The 14,974-nt window shown below is 40.2% G+C and overlaps 1 protein-coding gene across 2 annotated transcripts in view; it reads left to right on the forward strand.

The window, feature by feature from the left end:
• The window catches only part of APBA1 (amyloid beta precursor protein binding family A member 1), a 147,108-nt gene extending 136,805 nt beyond the window's left edge, over positions 1-10,303 (forward strand). Inside the window, exons 10-13 of one of the 2 annotated variants that reach the window (XM_084629718.1) lie at positions 200-412; positions 5,347-5,466; positions 6,184-6,324; positions 6,763-10,303. In XM_084629718.1, the coding sequence (XP_084485844.1) occupies positions 200-412; positions 5,347-5,466; positions 6,184-6,324; positions 6,763-6,834 (546 nt within the window). In that variant the 3' untranslated portion in view covers positions 6,835-10,303. Of the gene's footprint in view, positions 1-199; positions 413-1,863; positions 3,100-5,346; positions 5,467-6,183; positions 6,325-6,762 lie in introns of those variants that run through there. The other variant, XM_084629719.1, reaches the window with a different exon arrangement.
• Positions 10,304-14,974: the final 4,671 nt, after the last annotated feature.

Below are 14,974 nucleotides of genomic sequence, written 5' to 3' on the forward strand. Positions count from 1 at the left end.
CCTGTTCCCTAGCTGGAGTGGGACAAGCCCCTCTCCCTGATGGGAGCTCAAGGGCTGGATTATAATGTCTGAAGGGCCGGATGCAGCCCCTGGGCTGTAGTTTGCCCACCCCTGATATTTATGTATGTGTCCACACAGGCTGTATTCTGTAGCTGAGAATAATATCAGTTTGAAACGATATTTCTATCTCCTAATTCAGGTTTACATTGAAAAGCAAAAGGGAGAAATTCTAGGTGTCGTGATTGTGGAATCTGGCTGGGGATCCATCTTGCCCACAGTTATTATAGCCAACATGATGCATGGAGGACCAGCAGAGAAGTCGGGAAAGCTGAACATAGGAGATCAGATCATGTCAATTAATGGTACCAGCTTAGTCGGCTTACCACTCTCAACGTGCCAGAGTATTATAAAGGTACAGGGAATGTTCTTAAATGTTACACATTTAAAAACTGTATGGGAATAGTGGAAGACAATAAAGATGTATATTAAAGACGTTCTCTAAAAACACTCATAATTTGCATTTGTATAGCAATTTGTATCCGATGATCTCAAAGCACTTTGCAAAGTCTAATTAATAAAGCCTTGTAGGCCCCTGTGAGGTGGGAAATATTAATATCATCCCCATTTTACAGAGGGTGAAATGAAAATGCAGAGCTTTGACTTGCGTAAGTTCACACAAGATGTCTATGGTGAGCTGAGAATAGAAGCTTGGCTCCCCCACAATCCTGGGCCTTAATCACAAGACCATCTTTGCCACCCTGGCCTTACTTTGTGTTTCATCATTCACAAAGTGCAAAACTATTCAGAGAAAAAGGGCCAGATCTTGAAGCCATATCTCAGTCTTGAGCAAAACTTCCATTGAGGTCAACTGGAGCCTAGCTTCAGTAAGGACTGAAGAAAAGGATCTTTGAATTTGACCCAGAGTGCTAAGACTGATAAAACAAATGTAGTAATTGGATAATTTATATTTTTAAACTGTAAAACATGTTTGTCTTCTACATGATTATGGCATTAACTTGTGAATATTTTGAAGTGTACATTTTTATTTCAACCTAGTAACGCTATGGGACATTTAATTGGGACAAGTTTCCTCTAATTTACATGAGTATGTGATTGCAAAAAGCAGGCATGTCAAGTGGAAAAGAACTACTTCTGGAGTAGCTGCAATTTATAAGAGAACGGGTTTTTAATGATTTCTGTTTCATGGAAAGAAAACGCTGCATCCATTGAGAATGTCATAGGCACAACTAAATTGAAACAAATAGCTACCCTACAACTTGCTGCACCACATGGTTGGTAGGTCACATACTGAAATGGTACATCTGACATCGATAAATTCTTCTGTAAAACAACCCAGCAAAATGCAGAGTAAAGTTGGATTTATACTCCGTTTTGCTGAGTTCTTGCCAGATTTTCTTTAGATTGTTTTGAAATAAAATTATTTTGTCTAGTAGTTCACAAAATAAATGTCTGTGTGCCCCTTCCAAATTGTGTGTAGGCTGTGGTTGGTTTCTTAGCGCTTGAACTAAAAAATTGCTACAAAGATTTAAAATATGTGTATCTGAAAATACACAGTCTAGCACGTGAACATTTAATGTGTTCTGACCATTACTCCTTGTCTGAGTGTAATACAGTCAAACCGTGGTAAAAGCAGCCTGGTTTCCTGAAAAAAACGTATGTCTAATAAATCAACTTTCTGTTGCTTTTTACCTTGGATACCTAGAAACTTGATGTTATAGCTGCTTTATTCCCTATACCCAGGCCCTCTTTAAATGTAATTACATATTCCAAGCTCAGACTGTTTCTTAATGATTAGGACAAATTCAGCCCAGGATTATGCTGGCATATTCATGACGCTTTCAGATTGAAGATCTAATCTGCAGATGGAGGAAGATTGGAGCAACAGAAACTGTCTGCATCCTTTGCCCTGGAAGCGCAAAACTAGAGGATCTCACCAAGATGGAAGCCAGGGCTTGATTTAGCCTCTGCTGATGTTGCGGCAACTAAGGAGATCACAGCTGAAAACTAAGTCTCCTCCCACCTGAAAGGAAAGGGGGTGACACCAAAAATAGCCTTGTGTTTCCTGGGGCTAAATTCCTACCTTGAGGGCAAGGGTCTGTAGCTGGCATAGAGAGGTGCAATTGTTAAGGAATTCCATTTACACCAACCTGAACCAGCTATTTTGTTACCAGACCTCTTACTGTTCTCACTTTTATTCTGCTTGTTCCCCATCCCACACCAGTTATTTCCAAAAGTGTAATTATTTGCAGGCCTGGCATACAAAATGTCTGCTTCAGCGCACTCCTCCTCTTCCAGAGTCCTTCCAAATGGACGGCTGCGATGGTGTCTTGAGAATCCCCCTGGTTGCTTCTCCAACAAGAGCACCGCCACTATCTCGTTGCTATGGAGATCTCATTCTGATACACATGCTTCGGTCCCGTTTTTGTTGCCACATTTGGCTGTTGTCATGGGGACTGCTGGCCATTAATCTTGTCCTTCCAATGAGACGATGACCCATAGATTGCAGTTCTTTTCAGCAAACTTATCTGGAGCTGTTCATACATCAGTTCTGAATCACATGCAAAAAAAGATGTATATTATATATATTGCATGTGATTCAGAACTAATGTATGAACAGATCCAGCTAGATTGCTCTAAAGCATTGCAAACGTATGGGTCATCTTCTCCTTGGAAGGACAAGATTAATGGCCAGCAGTATGTATATTATCGGCCAAAATAGATATTCAGAGAATGTGCAAAGATCTTACCATTGCAAAAATTCCTTAGCATGCTATGAACCAGGCTACTGTACGAAAAATTGGATGTTTATGTGAATAATGAGAATACTCACAATCATAGAGGATTTTTTTTTTAAATGAGGGATCCAAACCTTCATACTAATCAACCATAAACTAAGTGCTAACTGACGGGATTAGGAAAAAACTTCCTGTTTGGAATGGCTGTTCCATGTTTTATGTTGCTTTCACCTTTTTCTCAAGCATCTGGTGTGCATGGACCCCTGGACTAATCTAGTATAGCACTTTTTCTATTGCTATTGGCATGGATTCCCAACATATAAAATATTATGAACTGACTATGTTTAAGGGTTGCATTATTTCTGTAAAATTTAGAAATTGCTCACTAGGAGCCCGTGTTTCTTTCTTTTAAAAAGGAGCATGCAAAAATACGTGTGCAGTGCACACTTGGAGTTGCAAACACACATACTTGCCACAAATGAATGCAAACTGGATACTTACTATTTGCTTGTTTCTGTGTATGTAGTCCATAAAGGCCGATTGCCCTATGGTATGTCGATGATCACTGATTGTGATTAGTGTATGCATCGCAGACAGTAAATAAAATACATGGAAGTAAATGGAATGAAGTAGAGCAAAAAATACAGTGGGCCTTGTGTTTTGCTGAGAGCCAGCTGGCTGTGGAACTGCCTCTTCTCACTTCATAATCTCATTTGCTTTGGTTCCCAAAGCAGCGTGCTCACTTATAGCCAGCCTGTGTTGCCTTGATTAACAAGCCATGCTGAGTGCAGTGCTATGCAGAGACCAAAGAAATGAAATGCTTTGCCACTCTTTCCTCACGGTTTGTCCTCCCACTCCTGAGTGGGTGCATACAACTGCCATAAATATAAATAGGCAGTTAGACATAGTTGTCAGGCAAATAGACCCTCTTGTGGCGGTGGGTGAGAGGGTTGAATGGATCTGTACTTAACATAAGCTCCCAAGTAAGCACCCCCTTCCTTACTTAGAATCAAATTTAATATAGCCAGTTTCTTTCCTCCATTAAAAGAGAGAGAAGTTTAAGAGGCCGTTTTAAATAGCACTTGATTGCATCTGCATACTAGTAGAAACAGTAAGTATGAACACCATTAGCCCAACAGGGATGCCTTGGTTACTTCCCCTTAAAAAGAACAGTGGGTTATGTCTGTAGATCAATAAGGATCAATTAACAAAAACGTCTTAGACTTAGCAGGTTGGCTTCGGGCATCTTCTGTATTAGAACAAAGGCATGGACTGACTTCCAAACTAACCTGGTCGCTGAAGGGAAGCTGGTTGATTCAGTTCAGATTTGTCCTCCCTCCCTTCCCCTGCTATCCCACGCCACTTCAACCTTTTACCCCTACAGATAGGTGAATGAAGATTTCCTCCTCATTTTTGGCTTCTCTACTTGCTTGGTAATGGACTGCCATGCACTCTGGGGTTGTTCCAAAGCTATTTGCCCCAGCACAATGGCACAGACACTCAAGTACTGGGTCTTGTAGAGAGAGGTCCTACAAAATCAGCAAGAAAAAAACATTTGAAAGGTTGAGAACTTTAGTATAACTCCCTGTACAGATCAGGAAATCTTTTCAGACTATGAGTAACACCCTAGTCCCATTGAATTCAATTGCAAAGCTTCCATTGACTTTAATGGGACCAGGATTTTACTCTTTGAGTAAATCAGACAGATACTGGAATGTTAAAAGTAGCCACAAGTTTCTCAGGCATTAACATAGCTCTTCTTTTTTGGGGGGGAATTGTGATTGTTGGAGGTTGTCTGTGTGTTGCCTGGATGTTTACACAGTATTCTAGTGTAGAGAAATGTATGTTCCATTCTGGACACTTTACAGGAAAAAAAAGAGACTTTAACTCTGGGAGAAAGACAGAGAAGATTAGGTGGGTTGGTCTATAGGAAAGAGTGGTGAGAACTTCAAACCATGTAAGGGTCAGACATATGCAGTCATCTTCTATTTTGATAGTGCTTTGTTGTGGTTAACCAAGATTGCAGGTTGAATGTGATATTCTCAGTTTAGAATGAGGGAGTCTCTGAATGTTGCTTATACAAGCATTCAATGGGCAGGACTTAAGTAAGTTCTGCCTTTTGCATTACAGAATTGAATGCGCATATCCAGGAAAGGTACCTGTTTGCAGCTATTTTAAGTGCATATTTAAGACTTTATTTTTACAACAAAATATGTGACAGTTTTCAGCTTAATTGCACAGACCTACTTCTCCCCCCTCCCCCCCCAGCTTTCTGTAGAACAACGTTCTGTGTTCCAAAATAAAGAAATTGCCCACAGGAATCTAATTTCTTGGCAGTTTAAAATGACCATGTCAAAATGTTGACAACTAGAGGTTGACATTGCATCATTCAGTTAACAGGTTGTCATATTGCTTGTATCTGGTACTTATTAGGAATCCTACTTTGTAATGATGAATACATAGCAAACTGCTTGTTCAGTATTATTTCCAAGTTAGCATTCAAACTATTATTTTATTTCAGTGCCAGTTTTCAGCTGTTTCAGCCCACCTGCACCCATAGTTGTCATGGTGTATATATATTTTTTTAAAGGGTTTGAAAAACCAGGCCCGGATTAAACTGAATATAGTGAGATGTCCTCCAGTAACCACTGTCTTGATCAGAAGACCTGACCTCCGATATCAGCTGGGTTTCAGTGTACAGAATGGGATCGTAAGTAGCTTTCACAATCCTTGGGTTTCTACTGTGATGCTTTTTATAGCTGTGAAATTTTTTTGCAAACTTCTCGGCTCATCAATGGCTATGCACACATTCTGACTGTAAGACATAAAAACTGACTTATCAGAAAATTGATTACTTCCCCTATGGCTGATCCTCCTTTCCAAGTCAAAAGCAGGAAAAGATACTTTGTCATATTAGAGTATAAAGTCAACCGTAGGAATAGGAGAGATATTTTAAGCTAAAGAACCAAAAGGGGCAAGTTGTTCACAGGCTACATACATTAGTTGTATATCTAACTGAGGCATTAAAGATCTTATAAGAAAGAGTCTTCTTTACAATCAGCGAAAGTCAAAGGCATATATTCTAAACCCTTTAGAGACTATGGACCTATGCAATCTCCTAAATTTTCAAAATGCCAGTGTCCAAAGGGTTAATACTAGTAATTTTCAATGGCCAAATTATTTTGTTTGTTTTTTGTGCACCTAGAGGAGGTGGTGTTCATTATGTTTTATAAGCCGAGTACTGACTTTGTAACAGTTACTCTAGTCCATTTTACCCTGATTTGTGTTTCACTGTATTTTAAAAAAGAACTCTTTTACACTTCGGAGACTTGTTTATTTAAATGTTGAGTTTGTCATTTGTGAACAAACCTCTGTTGTTTTACAATTTAACATTCTTACATTGGTAACTTTGTCCGTTCCTTTCAAGATCTGTAGCCTTATGAGAGGAGGTATAGCAGAGCGAGGAGGAGTACGAGTGGGCCATCGGATCATTGAAATCAACGGACAGAGCGTTGTAGCAACACCCCATGAAAAGATCGTTCACATTCTCTCAAATGCTGTTGGTGAGGTAGGAACTGGATGGATGATATTACACATTTCAGCACCATTGCCTCTCGCTGCCTACCACCATCCAAATATAAATACTGGAAATGAGAAAAGGATAAACCAGGCTTTATTGTTAAAGTGATTTCATAGTTTCTAATAGAAAGCCTGCGTGAGAGGTGCTGAGTGCCCACAGTTTCTGTTAACCTAAGCAAGGTTTGCAAGAACTCAACACCTCTCAGCATTGCGCTGCAATAAACCTTAGCAGAGGCATAAAAACTCACTGGTTACATCTTTCCCCTGTACTATGTCGCTGCAGCTACTTCCTTCTCCTCGTCTTGGGCCATTTTCTCCCTTACACATACATACCTTCTAAGCATGAAAGCACACAAACCCTTTTATTTCCAAAGCGTTGCATCATGTGTATGAGGAGCATTGACTGATTTGTTTTGTTTCCACGCAGATTCATATGAAGACCATGCCAGCGGCCATGTACAGATTGTTGACTGCTCAGGAGCAGCCAGTTTACATCTGAGGCCGATACCTCACCTTCACAACGTGCATGGAGGATGTTTCTCCTCGTCGGTGGTTGTGTTTCTAGTACTGCATTTTTGTGTCTGCAGAGACATCTCTCTCTCTCTCTCTCTTCTCTGTCTCTCTCCAACATTTTGCTGTGTACAGGGAAAAAAATTTCCATTAGACTTTTTTTTGTTGCATCTTTTTACAAGTTAAGCTTTATGTAATTCCTCACAGAATAGAAAAATTAGTTATTCACAGCTAGTTTAACAAAGGACTGATTGCACTTCTTCAAGCTCCGTCATCAGTTGTATTTCTGTGGCCATCACTCGACAACACAAATACATTAACTATTGCTAAATTAGAAAGCTTGCTTTACAAACAGATCAAACCACAGGGTAAAGTTCTCCTCTTGGACTCCACATAGAAGATTTTTGACTCCATTATACTTTTTTCTCTGTGTGTGCACTGAGCGTAACATTACCAAGAAAGAGTTCAACATACACAGGGAGAGCAGAGAACCAAGGGGATAATTTTGCCCTAAAGGAGATGTTAAAAGCCTATGAAGAATGAGTTAATGAGTAAGTGATGTTGTGGTAAAACTCATAATTCAAATGCACACCTTTTAATTGTCTTTAATGTTGATTCTTCAGGATCATGTAACCTCAAAGGTGGTTTGTATGTTGCTGAAATGCGTAAGTGTGTCATTGTCCTCACTAGCGCGTATTAGAGGAGGTACTTTCACCATTTGGTCACGCAGGTATGAGAGTCTTTTTTTCCCCACCCAAAAAATCTTTCTTCATTTTTAGATGTAGGACATCTTTTATATCCCCCTCCCTACTCAGAGGTAGGAGAATGTTAAGTGGCCTGTATATATAAAGCAGGAATTATATTTTGGGGGCTTTTGCTGAAAATCTAAATTTTTAAAACTCTTAAATACACAATTTCTCATTGGTGAGTGTGGGGTGTGTGTATATATATATTTAAAACTATGTGCTTGATATTTATGAAATTTGAACAAAAATAGGTCTACATACAGTTGTAAGTAGTTTTATTACTCTGAGCCAGTATTAACATATCTTTGGTCCAAAGACTGTTTACTTTTAATTACTTTTTTTTTTCTTTTGCTCATGATCTGGATAACAGTGGGGGAGGTCGGATGGGAATGAGGAGAAATTAATTTATTTGTAAAGTGTATATATATAAAAGTTAATTGATGGTTCTCTATTTGTAGGACATTAAAGGGTTTTTATGTACTTGTACAATGAAGAAGAGGGTTCAAAAACGTTGTGGTGGGGTGCATGACATCAAGGATTTGCGTGGTCTATAAATTTTGGAGAGTGGAGCTGGGGGAGGAGGGGAAGAAGATAGTAATAGTAGTAGTGACGCTCCTCTTTCCAGAAAGAGAGACCTCTCTATTCATGTACAGTAGTTGTGTTCCATTAGTCCTGTGTACTCACATTTAAACTCATATATAACTGTGAATTTAGACCAGTCGGATGCCTTTAAATTTATCAAAAGTAGCAGCTTTTGCTGTATCTTATTATGACACAAAGATTTAATGTGATGAAAATACTGGAGCAGGACAAAACAAAAATCTCATTCTTTTTTTTTGGGGGGGGGGGGCGGGAGGGTGATGGCCATTAACATCAGTCTCTCATTTAATGAGGGATGGACTGTGCAATATAAGCACTGTGGTTGCAGACTGGAGATGACGTTTGGAATTGTCTCCAGAGATTTCATAGATTAGATATACGTGTGTGCATTTCCGTTAATAAGTGAGCTGTGAAAACTCTGCCTTTGTCTGATCACTTAGTTCCATTTGTGATCAGGGGCCCAATTTTCCCTTCAAAAACAATGGACTGAGCGGAGAGAAAGAAGATAAACTTTTTATTTCAACTGGCAGCAAATACTGGAACTATTTGAGGGAGATAGTGGAATGGTGAGTAAGCTGTTGTAGTAAATGAATATGAGTACTGTACAATTATTTGACATACAGCAGTTCTTCTTGTTAGGTAATCAAATCCCAATCTGTGGAATAACAAACTTTACAAGGGCATGGTGGTGTTAATCCAGATTAGTATTTACTCTGCCATCAGACAGATGCAAATAGATTGTGAATTACTTGTGAGTAGAGTTTTTATTGTCAGGCATCTGGTTTATAAAGGTCATAGGAACAATTTTTTTCATAACTTCCCATATGTATAGTAATATATGTAAATATGATATATACCACGTGTCATTTAGAAGATTATATACAGTGCAGCCTTTCCATAAATTACCTGTGTGGAAAGCTACTCTTGCAGACATACTTACCACAATGCTGGTTCCCAACTTTAACTCCCATATTAATTTTCTGCTTTTGTGGCTCTAGTCAACTCCCATTGAGGAATCTTTCCATCGACTTCAGTGTAAGATGGACCAAGCCCTCAGTATGCAAATGACTATAGGGCTGTAACAATGACTGATCCTTAGAAACTAAGGGCCCTATCCTGCAAACGCATGTGTGCTTAACTTTAGGCACCTGAATGACCCATTGACTTCATTGGGACTGCACATGTGAGTGCCGGATTGGGGCCTCACGGAGAATGTGAATTGTTCTATTACAACAGATGCATTGTGATTTCTGAACAGGGACGGACGGACAGACAGACAGAGTATGCGCTCCTAATGTAAACAGCCCCAGGAGCTTAGTCTGGAAAGGGAAAGCGAGTTTCAGAAATACAGTGAACTCAAAAGGGAGAGTTGACACCTCTGTAGTCTGTTGTTTTTTCCACTGATGTTTAAAAGATGTTAGACCAGCTGTTTATGTTAGTATTTTAGGTGAGTGAAACTGTCCATGGGTTGAAAGGAATAACCTACCATTTTACATTCCTTCTCTTCCATGAAGGTCCTGCAAAGCTGTCCCTTCACTGTTTAGTACAATATTACTAACTTTTCAGTGTTTACATTAAGGATGAAATGTCCTTTTATTTTTTTATTGGTAGGTTTCACACTTACTCGTTTGAATCTGTTTATAATTTAAGGCTTGGTTTGTATTTCTTGAATGCAGATTTTTTTTTTAATTTTCTAAATTAAATCTGTTTATGAAGATGGTGTGGGTGAGATTTCTTGTATATATTTAGCACAGTACTTAGAATATGAAGTTTTACTATTGTTCTGTAAAGAGGGTGAATAGAAATTATTGTAAAGCGTTGGGAAAAGTATAGTATTGTATTTGTAACAATATTGTTCTTTGTAAACACTAAACTTGATCTCTATATATAAATATAAATATATATATAAATATATGTGAGCCTGGAATGTTGATACTGCACATCTATTGAATGTAATTCCTCTGACTTTTTTTGTCACAGGTCTCTGACCCTCTGTCTGTAACGCAGTTCCAGTGGTTTGATTGATTTTTTTTTTTTTTAGCCAGCTGTTTTGTTGTGATGTATTTACTGTGCTACATTCCTTTATTTAATGGAGCGCTACTGTCGGTAAGATTTGCAACAATAAAAAACAAAAACAAATTGGGCAGGTCTGAGAGTTTGCTGATGTGATCACCAATATTGAATGAATATTTTTGGGGGGAGTGCTTGAGCCCCACCCCTGAGCAGTGTAGTTAAGGTGACCTAAATCCCTGTGTAGACAACACTAGTTTGATGGAAGGTGGATTACCCATGCTGATGACAGGAGAATCCAGTCAGCACAGGTAGTGTCTACACTGAAGAGCTACAGTGACACATCTGTGCCGCTGTAGCATTTTAAATGTAGACAAGCCCTAAGTCTTCAAAGAACTTTTTGTGGGTAACAAATTCTAATGAGAACTTGAATCTGCAGAAGTATTATACACCAGAGAGACTGTAGAAGAAAAATTGACTTTGCAACTTCAGACATTGATTCACTAATGTTAATGTGAAAGTCTAACCTTGCCTTTACCTGTATTGGATATAGACCACAACACCTCACGTTACCCTCCTCATATGGGCCACAGAAGATTTCTTCCCCCGTCCACTACTCTGTGGACTGGAGATCCCACTCTTTATCTTATTCACCCTCTCTGCTGTGGCCAGAGGCCTCACCCAAGCTAGCAGTCAGTTTTTACTATGTACATCCGACACAGGTGACAGACATTCCAATACCTTGCAACAATCTAGATGAGCCTGAGATACCACTGTACCTGATATAGGACGGAAGGGAGCCTGCTGGTTATATCGTATAACAAAAACCAATAGTATTTTAGTTCACATATGCAAGGGGGGGAACATTTACTTTTCTTTTGTGTGACAATTGGAGCAAGAGTAATCTCCCACCAGTAAAAGGAGGATGGGTGTGACAAAAGAACAGAGCTAAGACATGGCATACTTCCAGGCTATATTTAGTCAAATTACAACTTTCTAATGGCAGGTTTCAGAGTAGCAGCCGTGTTAGTCTGTATCCACAAAAAGAAAAGGAGGGCTTGTGGCACCTTAGAGACTAACAAATTTATTTGAGCATAAGCTTTCGTGAGCTACAGCTCACTTCATCGGATGCATGAATCCCTTTTTTAAAAACATTGATATTTACAAACTTAAATCCATCATAATAAAGATTTTTTTGGTTTGTGACTATACATATTTTGTTACTGGAAGCGAAGGAACATTTCCTTTAAGTTGTAAAATTGAAAGCTCACAGTGTTATTTACTATTCCTAAACCTCATTAACTTGCTAGTATGATATCTCATGATTTTTACATACGAGTTGCAAAGGGCCAGTTTACAGAGTTAGGAATACATTTCACTTTTAAACCTGACACAAGTAGGCGTGCAGGCCGCTTGACTTGTTTGTGTATAGGCATCCTCTGCAGATAGTACTTGTTCCTTTTGAGATACTGCAAGGGCTGTAGAAAACAGACTTCATTGATTTCAGGAGAGACCAGCAACTTTATTAGGTCATCATCTATTTATGTGCAGCTGAGAGCCATTCATGTGAGGGATCCAAGGAATTTTTGTTGACTGCAGAGTGGGCTACTGATAAGATTGTTCTGCCGCAAATAGGATTATGTATAAAGAGATTATCCATGAAGCTGTCTGACTCTTCTGGAGAAAGACAGTGCTTCCTAAGAAACCAAAGAATTGGACAGCCAATGTTCCCGGTAAGAGTATTTACTTCTCATGGACTGAAGGACAGATTGAAATGATCTCATTTCACATAGTATTCTACTTCACTGAGGTTTTTGTTATTCTGAAGCCAAGAGCCATCTACTAGAGCCATTGTATTCAAGCCTCCTTACAATGTCCAGCATTTATAACCATCAGTGCTGCTCTGAAACTCATCAGGTGAGTTGTTGCCAGGTTTTGGAACTTCTGTAGCTTTCTCTAATCTTTTTATTAATTTTCTGATGGAAAAACTTGGATCTTGCACCTTTTACGTCCTTTGCAGGCATCTTTGTGTTGTTACTTTTTTAGTTGCATGCCATCCAAATTCCATTTCCACTAGCAACAGTCCCATATAAAAAAATCTCTTTTATTCAAAGGCAAAAGGTATAAAACTGGATTGAGGTTGAGAGTATATTTCAGTAATTTAGGGAAAAATACATTCCAGACCTGCTGTCATTATCCCAAACACAAGCGTTATAAACCCAGAAATTCAGAGTTAAAGTTAAACTTAAAAGAAACGTAAACATGTAAGGTATAGAAATGCACAGTTAGGCACCCAAGACCCTTGACGCCGTTATAGTGACGCAATTGCAATAACTGTATGATTAATCTGTTTTAGTGTTCATACTCCCAGAGTAATGTTGATTTTTAAAGACACTTTAGAATTTTTCTTATTCCACATAAAATCTCTTCTTTCAGAGAAACTCAAAAAGAACTGCCCTCTTTCAAAATGGCCACGATTTCTTATTCTCAATTGAACTTAGGCTGTGGGCTGCCCTCAGGGAAGATGGCAATGCCCTAGGCCAGAGGTTCTCGAAGTGTGGTCCGCGGACCACCAGTGGTCCACGAGCTCCATTCAGGTGGTCTGCGGATAGTTTCCTCTAAGGTGTGTCCCTGGGTGGCCGCACATGAGAGAATGAAGGGCCACCCACCTAACTAGTGGAGCCGCGCAGGCGTGGCTCCACTAATTAAGTGCCTGGACCCTGGAGAAGATGCACATGTAAGGTGAGGTAGTGGCCTTGGGAAGAATAGGGGGCAGGTGGGAGGGGGCAGTGGGGTGAGAAGAGGGGGTGGGGGAATTTGGGATGTGCAGGGCTGCGGCAGCCAGAGAAAGAGGCGTGTTTCCCTAGCTCCAGGGCTGCAGCTGCTGGGGAGAGATGGCCCTCCTTCCCAGCCTCAGCTCTGTGGCTGCTGTGGTGGGGGAGAGACCCCCCCCTCCTTCCCAGCCCCAGCTCGGGGGCTGCCGCTGCAGGGGAGTGAGGGAGAGACCCCCTTCATTCCCAGTCCCAGCTCGGGGGCTGCCGCAGCAGGGGGGAGAGGGCACATCCATCGCATTAGAAAGGTAAGACTACTGATATTAAAATAGGAGTTGTGTGCTTTTATTTGTAGAACAAAAAAAGTTTATTATTATTGGGGTTTTTATATAGTACTTTTATCCAAAGCACTTTACAATAGCTAATGGTACAAACCACATTTGGAAAGATCATTAAGTGGGCCGCTGAGACCCTCAGCAATTTTCAAGTGATCTGCGAAAAAAAAAAAAGTTTTGAGAACCACTGGTCTAGGCTGATAGGAGATAAAAGGGCCCATTTTAACTCATTAACAACTATACTTGTAAATTCTTAGAAAATTCACTCAATGCGCAGACTGCAAGTGCCGTACACTTGGGGGAAGATACATTGTTATGTATGAAAGGTATAAACAGTTTCAGTGCTGCTCTAAGTGTAAAACTCAATTCAGCCCTAACTCTTGTGCCTCTATACTATACTTTCACTGCAAATGGGAAAAATCAGTTCCTCTGTCTTTTGTGGACACCCCTGTCTCAGTCAGCTTCGTTGACAACCTAATACAACTCCTTTTCTGGGAACCACCCATATCTCCCAAATTCCTCATTTGGAATAGTGAAACCCAATGTCTATAAAAATGCTTCCTCTCAGACTCTGCCAAACTATGCATGAATGATTTGTCCTACTATTTCTGTTCTGTCTCTGCAATAACCTTTATGCTGTACTCATCACTGGAATACTCATATTTGAGCACCTTGCTGCAGATGGGGAAATTGCAGGAGAGAGAGGTGAAGCAATTTACCCAAGGTCACACAGAGAGTTAGTAGTAGAATCCCCTGACTCCCAGTCCTCTGCACTACTTCCTGCAGCACACCGTCTCCCTTTCTGAGCTGCAACACTGATACATGAAAGATCTTTTGTCATAACAAGAATATTTTGGGTAGGTTTTTTTTATTTACTTCAGCACCAAAACTCTTATGTTCTCCTCCTGTCTTGCACTGGGATGTTTTAAAGCTATTAAAAATATGTTATTACCCTGGGCTCTCTGAATTTAACTTCAGTTCTCTCTCTTTCTAGTGCTAATCACATTAGTCCTTACCATGTAAGCTGAATTGTGCTGGGATGCTGTTGTGCACGTAGGGAATGAGCCATATGTCGTCTGGCTAGTGTAGCACTAAGGACTCTCGAAAGTGCTATGGCAAGGTTGGTCTTGTGCAGCAAAGGCTGCAATAGACGGCCTAGCTTGCAGCTTTCACCTTTTGGCCACTAGCTGCTGCATTGCGGAACTGGCTGTTTAGGTAGCAACAACCCAAGCTAAGGAGTGCAAGGGCGTAAAATGTAAATGTAAGTTGTACTGACATTTTGCATTCTCCTCACAGGACAGGGGCTGTCTCTGTTTCTTGTACCGGGCTGAGTACATTGTCAGGGTTCACTCAGTAAAGTGAAGTAGTCTGTTATGCTTGGTCAGAGGCAACCATGAAGATGTCAGAAGCCCACCCCCACTTCCCCTTGCCCCAACAGAACTTCTGGGAGGCATCTGCCATGGTGCGATAAGGGCCTGCTCTTACTGAACTCAATAGGACAAACTGACTGCAGGAGCAGACCCTAACTGAAGCCCAAATGGGGTCCATCAAAACAGCAGGATTACCCTAACATGCTGGTATAATTCCCAGGGGTGATGCATCTTGCAGTCACGATGCTGCAGGAGTGTGTGGGCTAAAGAGAACAATTCTTTGTAGTCTGTTTTTAA

Source organism: Lepidochelys olivacea, assembly GCF_965140295.1.
Source record: "Lepidochelys olivacea isolate rLepOli2 genome assembly, chromosome: 5".
Classification (NCBI taxonomy): Eukaryota; Metazoa; Chordata; order Testudines; family Cheloniidae; genus Lepidochelys; species Lepidochelys olivacea.